Below are 20,000 nucleotides of genomic sequence, written 5' to 3' on the forward strand. Positions count from 1 at the left end.
ACAGATAAAGACACACAAACACACACAAACACACACACACACATTCACACACACAGATCCACACACAAACATACACAATCACAAAGACGTCCATCGGCTTGAACCTGAGCTAAGGACGTTGACATCCACGGGTCTGGTTCTCAAAGGTGTGCAGAAGTTTGCTATAAAGAGGTTCCTGCATATTGAGCATGTACCCTCATCACCCGCTTTCAGCTCATAACCCAAGCTCACTCTGTTCCATCTTTAATCAGAGCATGTATTCTGTTTGGGTTGGTTCTCATGGTGGAAACTCTATTACAGGTGCAATGAAACGATCCACCTCCATGTCGTATATGGAAGGTTGTGTGGGGACGTGGCCCAAAGAGAACCGGTGAGCACATCAACACCGCCTTACTATGTGTCCAATTTGTTTATGTCCAAAGAATGGTCACATGTAGGTGATTTTAGTGAAGGTTTTAGCCAAAGCGACTTCCAATCCATTCATTGACACACCGGCGGCGGAGTCAATCATGCACGGCGACAGTGAGCTCGGCAGGAATCTTGCTAAGGGACAACCTCGACACTTCAAGGAGCCGGGGATCGAACTAGCCATCTTCCGGTTTCCAGTCAACCCGCTCTACCTCCTAAGCTACTGCGGCCCCTCACCGATAACCAACATTTATTTTTCTATTTCAGATCACGCGGGATTTCCTTTGAGATCCCGCTGGACGGCGACCTATCAGGGCTGTCCGGGGAAGGCCCCTCCCACCGCGGCGGCATGACCCGCTCGGCCAGCTCAGACGGTCTGGGGTTCAAAGTTCACTATGCAACGCGCGGCGGTGGCCTGAAGCGCCACCAGTCCCTCTTGCCCGTCGCGGTGAACGGACAGAGGGACGGCAGACACATCGCCGAGGAGGAGGAGGACTACAGCTCCCAGAAGCCTCTGGGGCGGAACAACACGTTCTCGATCAAGAACCAAAGCAGGTACAGGGGTCTTTGTGGCACCACAAAGGTGGGAGTGTGTATTCCGATGAAACAGAAGCCATCGTTTCTGAAAGCTATTCTCGCTATTCTTTTATTTGACGTTATTTATCCAATGTGTTGACACATGGACACTATCCCTTCACTCCAGGTATTCCAACGGCGGTCTCCCGGATGGCCCCCACCACGGTAACCACGGCAACCCCAGCGGCCGCATCAGCCCCGCCACGCCGCCCAGCATCGAGGAGGCCTTGAAGATCATCCACGACAACGAGCGGCCCCACGCCAGCCTGGGCCTCGGGGCCCCGGACGACGGCTTCTTCCTCCACGGTGGGGAGGCCCCGGACCGCCAGGGGCCCCCCGGCCTGGGCCAAGACCCGGGCTCTCCCGTCAAGGCCGAGCATGAGCCCAGCTCCCTGTCCACGGACGAGGTGGACACGGGCATCCACGTGAGGACAGAGGACATCCAGAGCCTGGACGAAGACTCCTCCTCCCTGAGGGACTACCCGGACATCGACCCGGACTGCGAGGCCGCCGCCCGGTCCTGCCCGCTGCCCAACAGGCAGGACAGGCCTGCGGGGGGGGGAGCAGGAGGAGACGGAGGAGGAGGTGCCAGGGGAGGGCCCGCCGAGCACGCCCGCCCCGTAGGGGAGCGAGGGGAGGGGGCTGAGAGGAGCAGCCCCGTCCGGCCCCGGGCGGGGTCCACGCTGCCCTCGGCCCACAGCATCAGCCCCGTCTCCTCCTCCGGCGGGTCGGGGGAGGTCCGCATGACCAGCTTCGCCGAGCAGAAGTTCAGGAAGCTGGAGGGGAGGAGCAGCGGGGGGACCACGCCGGAGAGCTCGGAGCTCAACGTGGCCTACCCGCGGCCCGCCAGAGCCCTGTCCCTTGAGGTGAGGAGCCACCGCCGGCCAGGGCCGCGCGGCCACTGTTCACCTTAACACAGGGACCACCGCGTCGTTCATTTCCACTATGGGAAATAACGCAGCGTTTTCACGAGCAACTTTATAGCTGTGCATGTTTCATGTTTGCCCTGCCGCCATACTCTATGTGTACACACATGCAAAGTTTTCAGCATTTGTAATGCAGTACAATACCTTTGGGTTTTGCAGTTTTTGCGTAAAATATCTGTAGAAATTCGTGTTTAAGAGAGTACCTGGTCCGTCTGAATTTGGAGGACGATTTAACTTGTACTTCCTCTGTAGAGCGCTGGTCCCCCACTGCCCATCACGTCTCCGACCACGCCCTCCCCCAGGGACCCCACCCACCTGCTGGCCTCGGAGATGGTGCACCTCAAGATGAAGCTGGAGGAGAAACGCCGGGCCATAGAGGCCCAGAAGAAGAAGGTGAGGAAGGGCTTGGTCAGCAGAGATGGATGGATGGATGAGTGGATTGATGAATAGATGAAATTATCTATGGATAAATTGAATAATTTGGGTGATTAATGGCTGGATAAATGCGTGATGCGCAGAATGATTGATTTAATGGATAAATCAATTAATGAATCAAACGACATGTATCGGCGAATTGAGGGACAAATTGGATGCATGGGTGAATAAAAGGAGGAATGAATAGCATATAAATCAGTGCTTTATTTTACTTTAAAAAGGTGGAGGCAGCTTTCACGCGCCACCGCCAGAGGATGGGCAGAACAGCCTTCCTCAACGTGGTGCGGAGGAAAGGCATCACCTCCCCGGTCAGCAGTAACAGCACGGAGTCGGCAGCAGCAGCGGAAGCGGAACCAGAGCCCGCTGCCAGGGAGCCCAGCGAGCTCGCCAGCCTGGGCCGGGCAGAGAGGTGCAAGCCAGACGGAGCAGCACCAAAGTCCCCCTGCGAAGACGGTAGGTCCCCTTAAAGTCCCCTAGGTCCCCTTAAAGTCCCCCTGTGAAGACGGTAGGTCCCCTTAAAGTCCCCCTGTGAAGACGGTAGGTCCCCTTAAAGTCCCCCTGTGAAGACGGTAGGTCCCCTTAAAGTCCCCCTGCGAAGACGGTAGGTCCCCTTAAAGTCCCCTAGGTCCCCTTAAAGTCCCCCTGTGAAGACGGTAGGTCCCCTTAAAGTCCCCCTGTGAAGACGGTAGGTCCCCTTAAAGTCCCCTAGGTCCCCTTAAAGTCCCCATGTGAAGACGGTAGGTCCCCTTAAAGTCCCCTAGGTCCCCTTAAAGTCCCCCTGTGAAGACGGTTGGTCCCCTTAAAGTCCCCCTGTGAAGACGGTAGGTCCCCTTAAAGTCCCCCTGTGAAGACGGTAGGTCCCCTTAAAGTCCCCCTGTGAAGACGGTAGGTCCCCTTAAAGTCCCCCTGTGAAGAGGGTAGGTCCCCTTAAAGTCCCCTAGGTCCCCTTAAAGTCCCCCTGTGAAGACGGTAGGTCCCCTAGGTCCCCTTAAAGTCCCTCTGTGAAGATGGTAGGTCCCCTTAAAGTCCCCTAGGTCCCCTTAAAGTCCCCCTGTGAAGACGGTAGGTCCCCTTAAAGTCCCCTGGGTCCCCTTAAAGTCCCCCTGTGAAGACGGTAGGTCCCCTTAAAGTCCACCTGTGAAGATGGTAGGTCCCCTTAAAGTCCCCCTGTGAAGATGGTAGGTCCCCTTAAAGTCCCCCTGTGAAGATGGTTGGTCCCCTCAAAGTCCCCCTGTGAAGATGATAGGTCCCCTTAAAGTCCCCTCAGTCCCCTTAATGTCTACCTGTGAAGATGGTAGGTCCCCTTAAAGTCCCCTAGGTCCCCTTAAAGTCCCCCTGTGAAGATGGTTGGTCCCCTCAAAGTCCCCCTGTGAAGATGATAGGTCCCCTTAAAGTCCCCTCAGTCCCCTTAATGTCTACCTGTGAAGATGGTAGGTCCCCTTAAAGTCCCCTAGGTCCCCTTAAAGTCTCCCTGTGTAGATGGTAGGTCCCCTTAAAGTCCCCTCGGCCCCCTTAATGTCCACCTATGAAGATGGTTGGTCCCCTTAAAGTTTGTAAGTTTGATGCGAGCGGAACACACGTGCAGAGACAAAAAGGCTGTTTACTGGTAGTAGTGAAAACAAGAAAGAGGCAAAAAGTTAATAACAAAAATAGAAAAAGAGCCCAAAAATTACTTTTTAAAGTTTCTCAATAATATAATCTGTACAAAATCACAGAGCAGCAAACATTACCGCTCTGTATGTTTATTTTGTATTTTGTTCGAAGTGCAGTGTCTGTTAAAAATGTGCCTGTTTTGAAAGGATTGATTGCTTGCCCTTCTGTATTTTCTTCAAAAACCGCTCATCCAAACAACAAACTCAACCTGCGCTTCCCTCGTTCCTGAACAACACACCCGCCAATTGTGAAATCGATTAAATTAACGGTTGTCAAGAAAATCGAAGGAAAGCCAGACAGACATACAGAGACACTGCAACTTCCCTGCCTGTTCGGAAAGGGTCGAGGTTGCAGCTTTCTCTAGAACCGCTCATCCAAACCCCCTCAAACTAAACACTGCGGTTCCTTGGGGCCTCTGTAATAAACCTGCCAAGTGTGAGATCGGATGAATGGTTGTTGAGAAATTCAAAGGACAGATATTCTGTATATACATACATACATACATACATACATACATACATACATACATACATACATACAGAGACTCCTTTAATTATGTTAGATGTGTACCTTGCCTGGGACTGTGAATATAAACTAGTGAGATGCTATAATATAATGCTATTGTAGCTGCAAGGGCTAATCGCTAACAGATTACCCTATTAATGACTATAGGGCATTCCAGGTGTACATTTGTGAGTTTATCATCATTAAATACAATCAGACAAGAGCTTAGTTTTATTAAGCGACAAAGAGGTCATAAAGCAAACATCCTCTTGGTTGCTTGAGGCTAAGTACAATGCCACTCTCCTCATTGAGACAATTGCCTTTTTTTACCTTGTTGGAGACAATATACTAAATCAACTAAACAAACTTAACTCCAGGAGGCTTGTGAAGACTGAGCAACAAAAAGGCCAGGTTGACTGAGCAATAAAAAGGACTTCAAAACCAAAACAAATGTAACCATAAAACAGCTAACATGAGGTTGACTGGAGATTATTCCTAAATAGAACCCCCCCCTTGCTGGCCAGGAGGTGAAGTGCTGGATCCCTTACACATTTATTGAACTGAATGATTGATTGGTTGATGTTTCCCCTGCTCTCCCAGGCGTGGGTTCTGGGGAGATCGACATCACGGAGTACACGCGCTCCATCGAGAGGCTGAACACGTCGCTGGGCTTCCTGCAGACGGAGATGCAGCGTCTGGCCCAGCAGCAGGAAACCATCATGTCCATGAGGGAACAGCAGGCCTGGGTCATCCCGCCGCCAGCCCCCTCCCCACACAGGTACCAGGCTGAGGCCATGTCAGGGATAGACCCAGACGCTACACTGCGGAATCACTGCTGTTTGATTTGCAAATCATTTTGTTCAATGAATGGTGTACTTTTGTCATTGGACGTGATGAAATATCAACACCATTGCTAAGTCAACAGGAATGCATTTGAGCCTGGCTGATAGTGAAACACATGGTATATGGTGCACGGTAAATGGACTGCATTTGTATAGCACTTTTCTAACCAGTTGCCTCTGAAAGTGCTTTGCGATATCACCTCACATTCACCCATTCATACACACATTCACTGCAATGCATGGCTACAGCCAGCCCGTCAGGAGCAGTCACGGTGAGGGGTCTTGATGAGGGACACCTCGACAGTCAACAACCTTCTGGTTACCAGCCAACCCGCTCTACCTCCTGAGCCACATGGATTCGATTTGTGCATTCCAATAGTAAGACGTTTTCCTCTTCCTCCTCCCCCTCCTCCTCCTCCTCTTCCTCCTTCTGCTCCTCTTCCTCCTCTTCCTCCTCCTCCTCCTCTTCCTCCTCCTCCCTCTCCTCCTCTTCCCTCTCCTCCTCCTCTTCCTCCTCCTCCTCTTCCTCCTCCTCCTCCTCCTCCTCCTCCTCCTCCTCCTCCTCCTCCCCCCCCCCAAACAGACAGCTTCGAGAGCTGCGCAGCAGCAGCGTGGTGGGCCGGGGGTCCGGCCGTGGCTCCGTGGGGTCGCTGTCTCCCATCCTGTCCTCGTCGGGGTCGCCCCGCGGCCCGCACCGCTCCCCCGCCGGGCTCAAGCGCCGCCCGGCCTCCTTCCACGCCAGGACGCCCCGCACCCCGCGGCCCAGCGACCTGAAGGTCACGCCCTTCAGCCGCATGCTCAACACCCCCACCTCCGTGGACAGCCTGCCCCGGCTGCGGCGCTTCAGCCCCAGCCAGACCCAGACCAGCTCCTTCGCCTACCTGGGTCACGACGAGGGCCCCATGGCCCTCGACGGCCTGGACCCCCAGGACCATCAGGACCACCAGCCGAGGGACAAGCCCCCGGAGGACGGGGAGAGGCAGAGTGCAGGCGCTCTCCGGTCTCCCGCTAAAGGACCCAACGCCGAGTCCGACCCCAGGGAGAGGCGGGAGGTGGCGGCGGCGGGGAAGGCGACCGAGGCGGTGATCTCGTCGGAGGTGCGGAGCCAGCCAGGGCCGGACCACCAGGGGCACGGTGGGCGGCAGGCGGCGGCGGAGCAGAGCGACCCGGGCAGGAGAGACCTGAGGGAGGTGCCCCTGTTCCAGAAGGACAAGAGAGAGGAAGAGGCAGCGCTGGATGGAGGTGCAGGGAGAGATGCCTATGGGGATGACCAGAAGATGTGCTGTGGATTCTTCTTCAAGGTGCGTTTGGGCTTCACCTGGGCTTCATTTATACACAACTTGTGAAATTCGATATATCGAGTTATGCTGCTGTTGGCTGCGGGTTTTTGCTGCTGTTTGGGATATTTATTGAGTTGTTGTCTGATACTTATTGATTCGCAAATTTCATTAACATATAACATGACAACACACACAACCCGCTCCAACAATCAGGATGACGCCAAAGGTCCAGAGGACATGGCAGCCAAGAGAGAAGCTCTGCTGGAGAAGAGGCTGAGGAGGGAGAAGGAGGCGCAGGAGAAGAAAGTACAGCAGGAACAGGAACAGGAGGAGAAGAAGGAGGCTGCAAGGTCAGTCTGCTCTTTATTACCTCTCCTCCTCTCCTCTCCCTTCACCTCTCGTCTTCTCTCTCTCTCCTCCTTTCCTCTCCTTACCTCTTCTCGTTTTCTCCTCCTCCCCTCTTCTCTTCTTCTTCCCTCTCCTCTACTCCCCTTATTTCCTTCTATCCTCCTCTCCTCACATCCTCTCCTCTCCCCTCCCCTCTCATCTTCTCTCTCTCCTTTTCTCTCATGACCTCTTCCCTCTTTCTCCTCCTCCCCTCTCCTCTCATCTTCTACCTCTCCTCCTCCTCTCCTCCCCTCCCCGCCCCTCTCCCGCCCCGGGCCCTCCCGAGTGGGGGGAGGAAACATCCTTCAAACTAAAGGGTAATCCGCGTCTTAGGTTGAGGGCGGAGGAGGAGCTGCAGAAGAAGGACGACGAGAAAGCGAGGAGGGATTACATCAAGAACGAGTACTTGAGGAGGAAGCAGCTCAAGCTGATGGACGACATGAACGACGTCATTAAGCCTCGCTCAGGAAGCCTGAAGAAGAAGCCCCGCCCTAAATCCATCCACCGGGACGTTGTGGAGTCGCCGAAGCCCCCAGTCAGGGCAGCAGGTGAGCGGCGCCTGTTGCACAACACTAGCAATAGCACGAACCCACTCAGCCATCCTGACCCTTGGTGTTGCGGTTGCAGGGGTGCGTCCTCGTGGGTATTCAGTCTCCAGTGTCTCCCTGGCTTCCCTGAACCTCGCTGACAATGAAAGCAACCAATCAGACAACAGGAAAACTCCCAGGTAAACAATAATTGTAACTTTGTAAACAAGTAAAATGTGAATTGGCCCCAACGGAATAGTACGTTAAAGGTGAGGTTCGTAGAATCGGATAAGTTCCCCAAGAAGCTAAAGCCTCTATGGAACGCAGACATCAAAGTCCACTTCACTGTGCCTGTGAAGACGAGCATGCTCCGTCCTTCCGACAAAATATCCTAAATGTTTAGAGTTTCAAACACTTTTTAATCCGAGTGTAAAATACTGTAGCAAATGACAGTTTGCAAATAAGGGGGATTCTTATTAATATGAACTGGGTGTGCATTATTTAATACATCCATGTTCTGGAGACTTTTTTTGGTTGATTCCCTGTTCGGTTAAAGTAGGCTATCGCTCTTTCTGAGAAAGTTTGTATCCGAAACTAAACTGTATCCAAAACTAAACGCACACTGTCATGTTATCAAAAGCAATCTATGTCACTCACTGCAGAGCAAATAAACATTTGCTTGTAGTGCCGCCTGCTATCAAGATTAATGGCGAATGCATATAGCATATAGTGATAATTATACGTCTATGAATGTATTATCCACCACTTTGGATACAATAGAGGACTTTGTGTTAATAGGCTATTAAGTAGTATTTATCTAGTTCTGCCTTGTCCTTCAACATGACTTGTGACCATGGTGACTTTAATAACCTGATTGTGATGGTTAAAGGGATTTTTTTGCTGGCTAGAGACATCAAAAATCGACCATGGTGGATTAGAATTTACACTTTTTTAGCAAAAAAAAAAAAAGCTAGAGGTCAGTACAGGCTAATGTAGTCGTTGTAAAGGGAGGGGTGAAAGGGGCGAATTCAGTTGGTTGCAATCTGACACCTCAGCGCTAGTTGCTACTAAACCCTACACTGGAGCTTTAAGCATTTAGTTGCGTGTTTAGGTTGCTTAAGTAATGTCGAAACTAAATAATCAAGCATCAGTGCCTTGATCTTTTGATCCTTCCTCATTCAAACATCCCTCCTAACGTCTCTGGTCATCCCTGTGCTATTTGTTTGTTCATATAGGAAACTATACATATAGTCCTCAAATGACCATCTTTCTATTGTCGACAATGTCACTGTAATCAAGCAACATTGTATAATCTTCAACTGGCGGTGATAAAATATGCAACTGTTTCCTTTCATTGTTGTTCCAATGAAATATACCACAGTTGAACTAGTACAGCAATAACCCATGCCATAACCTGACAGTCATTTTTCATTGTCCTCCCTTGTAAGCGACGTGTGTGTTACCATCTGATATCCCACACTGTCTAATCCTCTACCTCTTGTTTTGCACGCAACCCCTCAGAGGCAATAAAGTAGCTTCCTGTCATATATCGTTCTTTCTTAGCTCTCCCAAAGAAAGAAAGGGAAGGTTAGTAAGGCTCAACAGAACTAGTAAAACCGGCCGTTACCGCCTAGACCGTTCACAAGAGAAGCAGCTCCATCCACACCTAGCAGAGCTTTACTCCATTTCTCCACGCTGTCTATTCTCTTGATACCATGTGTCACCGGCAGCAGACAACAGCAGTCATAACAGCCCTTACCCAAGTGATGTGTGTGAAATGAAACAGATGGATCAAAAAAGGTTTAGAGTTCATTGTGCTGCTTTCAAAACCTGCCACGCCATTGCCTATGCTGCTTCCGGCGCTATCTGCTTCTACTGCTCCTTTGCTCTTGATGAATAAAAAGTAACTCTTGCCTTCTGTAGTGCTGCTCTCTCTGGCTGCTGCGTGCATCATTCCCTATCGTGCCGGCTTCCCCCGATGCTTCAAGCCCTATGGTTGTGTGTGCCTTCTTCCGGGACTTCTTGAGTCTGCCTCCCATGCCTCTCAGTCTGCCCTCGCTATAAGGGCTTTCGGTCTATGCTTTGCTGAACCCGTCTGATTATGTCTCCACGCTTTACTGCGCTAAGACTGGCTGTGTACAGTGAGAGAGAACAGGCCAGGCTGAGAGCACAGTGCACAGTGTGTGACCCTGTTTGGCTGCCGCTCTCTCTGCTGCTATATGCGTTCGCTGATCTTCATTGTCTCGTGCCATTGATATCGTCTGCATGTCTGCTCTGGCTTTTTCGACCCTTGTTTTTTTTGGTTTGTTGTGTTTGTTGTGTTTGTTGTTGTTTTTTATTATAAAAAATTTTTTTGTTGTTGTTGTTTGCATTCCGACATGTAATGTCTGTGTTTGTTGTGACGTCCATCCAGGCCTGACTCTGCGGGGGGCTTTTCTTCCTGTCCGTCAGCTGGAAGCCGCAACGGAGAGAAAGACTGGGAGATTGAGTCCACCACCTCCTCCACGCCCTCCAACACAGAGTACACAGGTACACTGGGAGTCACTGCTCCATCCCAAACCCAGGGAATTAGGAATTGTACATCACATGATCAGTACATACCTGTTTATAACAGAACAAAGGACCTTGTTCCTATGACTAGAGCAGATTTCTATAGTGTATGGATAGTTTAAGTTAAGTGTATTTGTTTTCTAAGGCAGATGCACTGTGTTTCCCCCACAGGACCCAAGTTGTACAAGGAACCAAGTGCCAAATCAAACAAACACATCATACAGAACGCCCTGGCTCACTGCTGCCTGGCGGGCAAGGTCAACGAAGGGCAGAAGAACAAGATACTGGATGTAAGTTTTGCTATTTTTCTTGGTTCATGTTTGAGTATGTAATATGCTCAATTTGACAAACATATCGACTTTGTAAGTATGGTAGGAAATCAAACCATTAGTCCACCGCTGGTGACAAACCCCCTTCTCATCCTCACACGCATTTTCCATTCTATATCCGTTGTCCAACTTCTGCAGGAAATGGAGAAGTCGGAGGCCAACAACTTCCTGGTGTTGTTCCGCGACGCGGGGTGTCAGTTCAGGTCGGTGTACACCTACTGCCCCGAGACGGAGGAGATGACCAAGCTGGCCGGCATCGGCCCCAAGAGCATCACCACCAAGATGGTGGAGGGCCTGTACAAGTACAACTCTGACAGGAAGCAGTTCAGCCACATCCCGGCCAAGACCATGTCTGCTAGCGTGGACGCCATCACCATCGCCAGCCACCTGTGGCAGACCAAGAAGCAGAGCACCCCCAAAAAACTGCAGCCCAAGTAGCGCAGGACTGTACACGCACACACAGACGCACGCACACGTAAAAAGATATCTCTCGTTCATCGGGGTTACCCATACGAACGGGGGCTTGGTGTTAATAGTTTTTTCATCCAAGGGCCACGTGGCTGTTGACCTGGAAACTGGAATGTAGGACGGAGAGCTTCAACAAAAGGGCATCGCAGTTAACAGAACCAAGTGGGACAACTAAGACTTTTCAATGAGGGCGGTGTACTGTATGTGTGTGTGTCTGTGTGTGTGTGTGTGTGTGTATACTTGTGTTGGCATGTGTATCCATGTTCTTCTGTGCCAAAAAAACGAAAGTAAAGAAGAGGCAAAGGACCTTTGCCTTACCTTGTAGTACCGCTGAAGCACTGAATGTCACTCCTCAGTTAGAGGCAGTTTGGTTATTCTGAGTTGATCATGTGTGGCCTTATGCTTGTTGTGTGTCTCTAACGGAGAAGCCTGCGTGGTAAAGTCTGGTCGGTGGCGGTGTACATTCCTGTCGCAGACTCTGTTTTGATGTGAGCGTTTTTCCCTCTCCCCTCCCCTGACTCACACATCTTCTCCACCATTTCCAGGATGAAATGGTTTGGGAGTTTTAACGAAAGAGAGAGAATGTGAGAGAACAACTTTTTTTTGTATTAGCACTTAGAATGCATTGTGCAAGGTGAATGGAACGGTCTAAATGTGTATGAATAGTGAAGTGCTAAGATTGAGGGAAATACCTCAAGTTGTTGAATTGCCGTAACTTTCCATTGAGTGTATGATGATGAGGATGAAAATGATTATGATGATGAGGATGAAATCATTTATTGTTTTATCATGAAACTTACTCTGGAAAGCACCTACAACCGACTTGTTTAATTTATTTAATTTCACAATAATGCTTTGACTGTCTGACACGAGGCATTTGGGGATGTTGTTTTTATCTGAGTAACACAATGAACGTAATGTTTATGAGTTGAATATGCTTGTACATAATAGATATTTCATTCAAAATGAATGACTAATTAGTCACCTTTTGAGTAGCTTTAATCGTTCATCCTAAGCATATATAATGTATCATAGGGCCTTTTGTCGTACTGAAAAAACAGTGTGATCGTTCACCAGTGTTGATAACACAATTGTGATTATTATAGACACCCCTCCACTGTGTCCTTAATCTGTGCAATCTATGGAGAGTTAATACAATTCTAATCATGTTGCATTCTGAGCATTAAATTAGTCACTTTGCTGTGGATAAAGCCCCCCTAAATACATTCAAAAACCACAACCTAAACCTAAATCAAACGTGTATATAACAGATCGTTAGCAACAATTATAGCAGTAGATGATCCAACATAGTTGACCTAATTGCTCACTGAACCTTCTAACCATATTGCCACTGTAACACCGACATGCAGTAGGTTTTATTTGTGCATCGTTACATGTTAATTTCCTTCTTTGCTTATATCCATGTATTATGTGTTTACACTGTACATATATATTTTGTCATATGAAAGTATTTTTTGTAAGCTGCATTTACCATTTGAGGGTTTTGTCAGCACAATTGTAAAGGAAACAGAACAGTGTTCAGCGTGTAGCTTGGGAAAAAAGGACCTGGTGTGAAGTCCTAATTCGTGCTCTAGTGTGATAACTTCAGCAGCACAGAGTGGTCGGATTCAAGGAGTTTAAAGTCTTACTATTTTTCCAACCTGATTTCATATTGTTTTTAATTCATCAAGACGTTTATGGACCTTGTTATTTTCTATTAATTTGAGCTATTAAATTGCCAACTATCAACTGTCATCCTTGTGTCTAATTCATTATTTTCTGTTTAGTTCTAGTTTAATGGCTGCATAAAGGCACGCACACGCACGTACACACACACACACACACACACACAGGCACAATGCCATTTGTATGACACCTTCATCATTACAATAAGCAAACACGAAGGTCAGATCTTCAGATACATTTTCTAAATTCAAAGCGAAAGTTATCCAGGGGGCTCAGGTTGAGGGGGGAGCCCTGTGTTGATTGGTTGACTAGGGCTGTTCTCTTGACAACCGGCGGGCTGGGTGGAGGGACGGCCCCGCGCCGCAGCAGCAGCAGAAGGCAAACATCGAGTAGGAGCAGCCGAGGCGGACAGAGAGGAGAGGAGAGCCACCAACGCAGCAGCAGACGTACTCTGACCACCCCGAGCTATACCATCGTCACGGCGCTTGGCGTCAACAGCCCAGTACGCTCTTGTTTTCGTCTCATGCATTTTTAGAAAGAGGTAAGCATTAATCGCCCTTATTTCCAACCGCGTACGACATGGGGAAAGCTGTCGGTCCCCACCCCGCCCGACCGGCTAGCGGAGGATGCCCGTCTTCAATGCTTCTTGGCCTGGCTTCTTCTGTTCAGTGTGTATGGCCCTTTCGTCGCAACAGCTCGGGACATTTAGTTTGAATCGTTTAAGATCTTCTCCTTGTTTTGATGGATTCATTTGAAGGTTTCCGCTTAATTCGCTATGTAACAAGTAGATAAGCTTCTTATAGGGACTTGTGCATCAGTGACAGTGTTATTAGCTTAGCTAGGCTAATCAATCTGAAGCAATGCACCCTCCTGCATTATCTCACCGTAATGAATACATCCCCCGCTGGGTAGCTATGTTGTTTTGACAGTGTAATAACTGAAACCAAGCCAAGGAAATGAGTGTTAGAAGACCTAAATGCTGTTGAGGGCAGCCTTGTTTTCGTGGTCTAACGTTGCCTAACGTTACCTCACGAAGGTGCATCCCTCCCAGTCACGTTGCAGTCTGTTGCTCTCCTGCATGGACAACTTATTACCCTGTAGTTCAGCATATGCTCGGTCTATACACTGATATGATAAACAAAGTGTATCCCATGTTTGGTTTTCCGTGATTAGTTGATCTATATCTGAATAACATACTGCATTTTGCTTATGATATTCTGGTCACAAAGAGAGAGCTTATTACTGTTTTTGTTGAGATGATAACCACAGTTTTTGTATATGTAATTATCACCAGAAATCTGTTTCAGTCGCACACTGAGTGCTGGTAGTGCCTGCCATTGTTTTAGTTGTTTTAGGGTAACATTATTTTTATTTGACATATATTTTTAAGTCAAATGTATTTTGATAGGTCTAAATCAGAGTTTGTATCAAATGGCGGCAAAGACACACATAGCATTAGATCTGTTTAGATGATTGGCCACTATCAGTAGCTATAATATATATATTATTTATTTAATCTGAATAATTTCATTGCATAATGAATCTTTGTTATGATCCCCACATATAATTGAGTAGTCATTTATTCGAGTAAATGATAACATGTACATAGCAAACACATTCCCTTTTCGATTTGGTGTCCTATCTTGGGCAGCCCGTCGTCATCATGACAGCGGAAGAAACCATCAACGTGAAGGAGGTGGAGATCATCAAGGTGATCCTGGACTTCCTCAACTCCCGGAAGTTACACATCAGCATGCTGGCCCTGGAGAAGGAGAGTGGCGTCATCAACGGACTGTACTCTGATGACATGCTCTTCCTCAGGTAGAAAGAAGAAATACAATCTAAAAACAACAACAAACCCCCCCTTCCTGTGTGCGCTGGAGGATGGATCATTGTTATGTTATGTCATCGTAGATTCATTCAGAGCGAATGAAAGAACAGATGGATACAGATAAAGGAAACAGAACATTAATCGCAGAACACGCATCTCTATGATTAGTTTTCGATGGCATCTGCAAGTTTTTCTTTCATAAACAACAGTTTAATGCCACCCTGCAGATTTGAATTGGTGCTACGCATCAGATTAATTTGAGGCACTTTGTCCTCTTGTATAGCTGGAAGATAATGTAAAAGAAACCTTTCCTTTTGGTCTTTCATCCAAGTTGTTGAACGTTTAGTCATAGACTTTAAATGTTTGCTAATCAATGTGTGTGTGTTTGTGTGTGACTGTTGGGGCTTGTTTGCATGGGTGTTTGCATGCATGCGTGTGTGTGTGTGTGTCTGTCTGTCTGTGTTTCAGGCAACTGGTTCTTGATGGCCAGTGGGACGAGGTGCTGCAGTTCATTCAGCCCTTAGAGTGCATGGAAAAGTTTGATGGAAAAAGGTGAATGAGTGTGATTCTCCTTCTCTTATGACACTGTGGATGTATAATGTTACAGGAGGTTTTTAATTATTAAAAATAAATGAATAATAGTTTTTCAGAGATATTGAACAATACCCCAGAAGAAATGCTTATTCTAATTCCTAGAATTATAATTCTAAACCCTTATAGATGTCTGAACTGTTGGTGCCTCTAAAGTGTTAATAATGCATTCATTGTTACAAACTAAGTGCTAAATACCTTTTCATTTAAGTAGTGCTCTGCAGTGGGGTAACATCAGTGCCGGTCAGTATTTGGGTCTCGTCATCTTTTCTGATGTATCAGGTTCCGCTACATCGTGCTGAAGCAGAAGTTCTTGGAGGCTCTGTGTGTTAACAACGCCATGTCGGCCGAGGATGAGCCACAGCACGTGAGTCAGCCCTTCCTCTCGTGCAGAACATCATGTTATACTAGTGCAGTACTAGCATGTTACACTAGTGCAGTACTAGCATGTTACACTAGTGCAGTACTAGCATGTTACACTAGTGCAGTACTAGCAGGTTACACTAGTGCAGTACTAGCATGTTACACGAGTGCAGTACTAGCATGTTACGCTAGTGCAGTACTAGCATGTTACACTAGTGCAGTACTTGCATGTTACACTAGTGCAGTATTAGCGTGTTACACTAGTGCAGTACTGGCAGGTTACACTAGTGCAGTACTAGCATGTTACACAAGTGCAGTACTAGCAGGTTACACTAGTGCAGTACTAGCATGTTACACGAGTGCAGTACTAGCATGTTAAACGAGTGCAGTACTAGCATGTTACGCTATTGCAGTACTAGCATGTTACACTAGTGCAGTACTAGCATGTTACGCTAGTGCAGTACTAGCATGTTACACTAGTGCAGTACTAGCATGTTACGCTAGTGCAGTACTAGCATGTAACACTAGTGCAGTACTAGCATGTTACGCTAGTGCAGTACTAGCATGTTACACTAGTGCAGTACTAGCATGTTACACTAGTGCAGTATTAGCATGTTACACTAGTGCAGTACTAGCAGGTTAGACTAGTGCAGTACTAGCATGGTACACGAGTGCAGTACTAGCATGTTACACTAGTGCAGTACTAGCAGGTTACACAGGTGCAGTACTAGCATGTTACACGAGTGCAGTACTAGCATTTTACACTAGTGCAGTACTAGCATGTTACACTAGTGCAGTACTAGCATGTTACACTAGTGCAGTACTAGCATGTTACACGAGTGCAGTACTAGCATGTTACGGTAGTGCAGTATTAGCATGTTACGCTAGTGCAGTACTAGCATGTTACACGAGTGCAGTACTAGCATGTTACGCTAGTGCAGTACTAGCATGTTACGCTAGTGCAGTACTAGCATGTTACGCTAGTGCAGTACTAGCATGTTACGCTAGTGCAGTACTAGCATGTTACGCTAGTGCAGTACTAGCATGTTACGCTAGTGCAGTACTAGCATGTTACGCTAGTGCAGTACTAGCATGTTACACTAGTGCAGTACTAGCATGTTACACTAGTGCAGTACTAGCATGTAACACTAGTGCAGTACTAGCATGTTACACTAGTGCAGTACTAGCATGTTACACTAGTGCAGTATTAGCATGTTACGCTAGTGCAGTACTAGCATGTTACACTAGTGCAGTACAGCCCATACAGCTCTTCAAACAGCTCATCAATTACAATTCAAATCTTTATGCAGGCAGACATTAAGAATTTATTGTAGAAAATAAATGTATTCAGTGCCAATACACAGTTCAAATAACCATTGTTATACCCTTTAGAACAATAAAATACATAGCATGACTTCCAACAAGTTGGAAGTTCTTCTTTCTAAACACTGCATGCATTTAGTCATATTAAAGATACAATGGCTTTATATAGTCCAGTGTCCACTCCATTCCAACCATTCAGTGTCAGAACATGCGAAGAGTGAGTCTGTGGTATGTGTGGTTAAAAATATCCCAGCCAGTGTTTACATCAGCAACAAAAGATTAAAATAAAACCCCAGTCCACTGGATTCACTACACACTGCTCTTTGTTCTACTACTGCAGCACATTAACCTGACTATGTTACTATTACTGGACTTGTGTTCCAGCTGGACTTCAGACTCTGTCGATGGTCAATCTTAAAGTCGTGTTTGTGCGCTTCAGTTGGAGTTCACCATGCAGGAGGCCGTCAAGTGTCTCCACACGCTGGAGGAGTTCTGCCCCTGTAAGGACGACTACAGCAAACTGTGTTTGCTGCTCACCCTGCCGCGGCTCACCCACCACGCAGAGTTCAAGGCAAGCCGCCGGCGTGGGACTGATGTTTGCTATAAACAGTGCCGTAGACAAACCCTGCATGATCTCAAAGCATGTATGGCTATAATATATTGACATATTGGGACTTATGCACACACACACACACAACACAAAGTGTCTGACAGTTGAGGTGATATGTTACTGTTTATCCAGACTATAATGTTGTGGGTTATTGTATCATTCCATGTGGATCACAATGCAATACCACTCGGCCAAGATAAAGAGGAGAGTTATCCCTTGGCCAACCGGATTATGTTTTAGTTTGATATTATAAAAACAGTTCAGGGCAGGATCCCATGAAACAACAACAGCGTGTGCTAATGAGTCCTGTGTGTTCCCTCAGGACTGGAACCCCAGCACGGCGCGGGTGCACTGCTTCGAGGAGGCCTGCACCATGGTGGCAGAGTTCATCCCCGCCGACAGGAAGCTGAGCGAGGCCGGGTTCAAGGCCAGCGGCAACCGTCTCTTCCAGCTGCTCCTGAAGGGAGTCCTGTACGAGTGCTGCGTGGAGTTCTGCCAGGTAGGGAACCCGAAAGGACCTCTTGAAAACCCCTTGAGATCTAGAAATAATAAATGCTGCTCAGCATGAAACGCTGGGAATTCGTGAAGCGTATAAGCTTGAGTAACGGAATATGTTCTTTGTGAAGAATAATCGGGATGTAGAGCTTATGGTGCAAAACTGCAATAACTGGGAGAAGGAACAAATAAGTTAACAATGAAACAAAGGGAAAATCAAATAATAGTACATTTTCTGGTTGATTTAACAGGGTATTGAGACACGACGTTGCATCACAGTTCCCCTGGTGGACCATAGACAGACACACCAAAACATTGCCTCCCTGTAGATCTCCTCAGAAACGACACACAATCTGCCGGGGTCAGAGAACCCGAGGAATCCGTCCTATAAAAAGGGGGTGTGACTTAACATAACCAATCGGTGCATCCCGCCCGTCGCTCCCTTGACTCTGTCTCTCTGTCCCCACCCCCCGGGGCGCAGAGCAAGGCCACCGGCGAGGAGATCACGGAGGGCGAGGTGCTCCTGGGCGTGGACATGCTGTGCGGCAACGGCTGCGACGACCTGGACCTATCGCTGCTCTCCTGGATGCAGAACCTGTCGGCCGGCGTCTTCTCCTGCGCCTTCGAGCAGAAGCAGCTCAACATCCACGTGGACCGCATGTCCAAGCCCGCCAAGACGGGCTACGCCGACCTGCTGACGCCGCTCATCAGCAAGCTGTCGCCCTACCCGTCCTCGCCCATGCGCCGGCCCCAGTCGGCCGACACCTACATGTCCCGCTCGCTGAACCCGGCGCTGGACGGCCTCTCCTACGGCCTCTCGGGCCAGGAGAAGAGGGGCTCGGCCGGGGGCGAGCCGGCGGCGGGGAAGGGGGTGTCGCCCATGTCCCACTCCTTCGCCAACTTCCACTACCCGGGGGCGCCGGGGCAGAGCCTGAGCCGCAGCCTGATGATGGAGAGCGCCGACTGCCACAGCATCTTCGAGGAGTCGCCCGAGACGTAAGAGTCCAGACGGGTCTGTCGGGTCTCTGGGGGGGGGGGGGGGGATTCAATCGCTGGTTGATTCAAGAGCTGACGTTTTAACGTGTTGTTAAAGGCGTCGTACGTTTCTCCCTTGCGCCGTACACTCACTGATTGCCGACAGTGCTGTTTTTTAATGACCCTTAAATTATAGCTCTTACTAGGGCTGGGCGATTAATCGAATTTCGATCTCGGTTTCGATTTTAGAGTCAAACGATCACAAAGTTAACATAATCGAGTTTTAGATTATTATTATTAATTTTATTTTTTATGTTTTATAGAAAGTGCAGAACAGCTGGATACATATCTGTGCATTATTTTAGATTTGAACATTTTCTTTTGGACCATTTTGTGTTATTTTTTAAGGCAAAATTTCAAAGTTCTCAGTTACAAAGTGTTTTTGAAAGAGACATGCTGAATAAATACATCATGTTTTGAAACTCAAAAAATAACCGTTTGAATAGTCGGGATTTCAATATTGCCCAAAATAATCACGATTATGATTTTTTTCCATAATCGAGCAGCCCTAGCTCTATGACCTGCCGCGTCGTTAACCCCTCGCAGACGGGCGTTATGCTAGTGCGCAGTGTGTCGTAAGGTATGATGACGATGGTGATCCCAGCCCGACGACACCCCGCTGTGCGTCGTGTCCTCTGCTCTAGCTCCAGGACGGACACGCCCGTGGACCCCGCCATGCTGAGCTCCGGTGGAGCGCAGAGCCTGAGGCCGGCCTCCGCCCCCGGGGAGGACGCCCCGACCCCGGAGCTGGCCGACAGCACCGAGGTAATCCGGGGTTCCCAGGGTCCTTTCTGATGAGGTGCAGCGTTCATGACGGGCGTGGCCGGGCCAGCGCTGTTCTGGAGCCAAATGAGTCACTGCTCGATTGTCCTGGACCTGCTAGCGTGACGCCCAGGGTGACTGCTAGTTACCAGTCTAAATATAGGGCTTTCCTAAAGAAAGGGAGTCCGGCTCATTCTGCTGTGTCTCACGGAGCCACTGAGTCATTGTGGTTCAGAACAACCATCTAGTCTTCTGCTCCCTGAAAGAAAGGGCTGGCTTGTTAGTGGGCCGGTGTCACAAACCACATTATCATCCATCTACACCTCCTGCAGTACGCTCGGACGTGGGTCCACTGGCTTGTGTGTGTGCGTGTGCATGACATCCAACCCGCTCCAAACATCCCCATCCCCCCATCCCCC

General features: G+C 48.5%; 2 protein-coding genes across 3 annotated transcripts in view; both read left to right on the top strand.

Moving 5' to 3' along the window:
• camsap2b (calmodulin regulated spectrin-associated protein family, member 2b) overlaps positions 1 to 12,579 on the top strand; it is a 35,297-nt gene extending 22,718 nt beyond the window's left edge. The window contains exons 9-21 of the mRNA XM_079750359.1: positions 301 to 370; positions 676 to 963; positions 1,112 to 1,850; positions 2,163 to 2,303; positions 2,567 to 2,798; positions 5,103 to 5,280; positions 5,928 to 6,645; positions 6,838 to 6,974; positions 7,345 to 7,559; positions 7,639 to 7,738; positions 9,952 to 10,067; positions 10,260 to 10,378; positions 10,556 to 12,579. Coding sequence (XP_079606485.1) covers positions 301 to 370; positions 676 to 963; positions 1,112 to 1,850; positions 2,163 to 2,303; positions 2,567 to 2,798; positions 5,103 to 5,280; positions 5,928 to 6,645; positions 6,838 to 6,974; positions 7,345 to 7,559; positions 7,639 to 7,738; positions 9,952 to 10,067; positions 10,260 to 10,378; positions 10,556 to 10,855 — 3,353 coding nt within the window. The 3' untranslated portion in view covers positions 10,856 to 12,579. The remainder of the gene's footprint in view (positions 1 to 300; positions 371 to 675; positions 964 to 1,111; positions 1,851 to 2,162; positions 2,304 to 2,566; positions 2,799 to 5,102; positions 5,281 to 5,927; positions 6,646 to 6,837; positions 6,975 to 7,344; positions 7,560 to 7,638; positions 7,739 to 9,951; positions 10,068 to 10,259; positions 10,379 to 10,555) is intronic.
• Positions 12,580 to 12,969: 390 nt separating this feature from the next.
• Positions 12,970 to 20,000, top strand: part of wdr47a (WD repeat domain 47a) — a 14,684-nt gene continuing 7,653 nt past the window's right edge. The window contains exons 1-8 of one of the 2 annotated variants that reach the window (XM_079750361.1): positions 12,970 to 13,112; positions 14,223 to 14,392; positions 14,871 to 14,954; positions 15,276 to 15,360; positions 17,119 to 17,250; positions 17,612 to 17,788; positions 18,266 to 18,780; positions 19,464 to 19,584. In XM_079750361.1, the coding sequence (XP_079606487.1) occupies positions 14,235 to 14,392; positions 14,871 to 14,954; positions 15,276 to 15,360; positions 17,119 to 17,250; positions 17,612 to 17,788; positions 18,266 to 18,780; positions 19,464 to 19,584 (1,272 nt within the window). In that variant the 5' untranslated portion in view covers positions 12,970 to 13,112; positions 14,223 to 14,234. Of the gene's footprint in view, positions 13,113 to 13,180; positions 13,240 to 14,222; positions 14,393 to 14,870; positions 14,955 to 15,275; positions 15,361 to 17,118; positions 17,251 to 17,611; positions 17,789 to 18,265; positions 18,781 to 19,463; positions 19,585 to 20,000 lie in introns of those variants that run through there. The other variant, XM_079750360.1, reaches the window with a different exon arrangement.

This window comes from Pollachius pollachius (assembly GCF_949987615.1).
Source record: "Pollachius pollachius genome assembly, chromosome: 14".
NCBI lineage: Eukaryota > Metazoa > Chordata > Actinopteri > Gadiformes > Gadidae > Pollachius > Pollachius pollachius.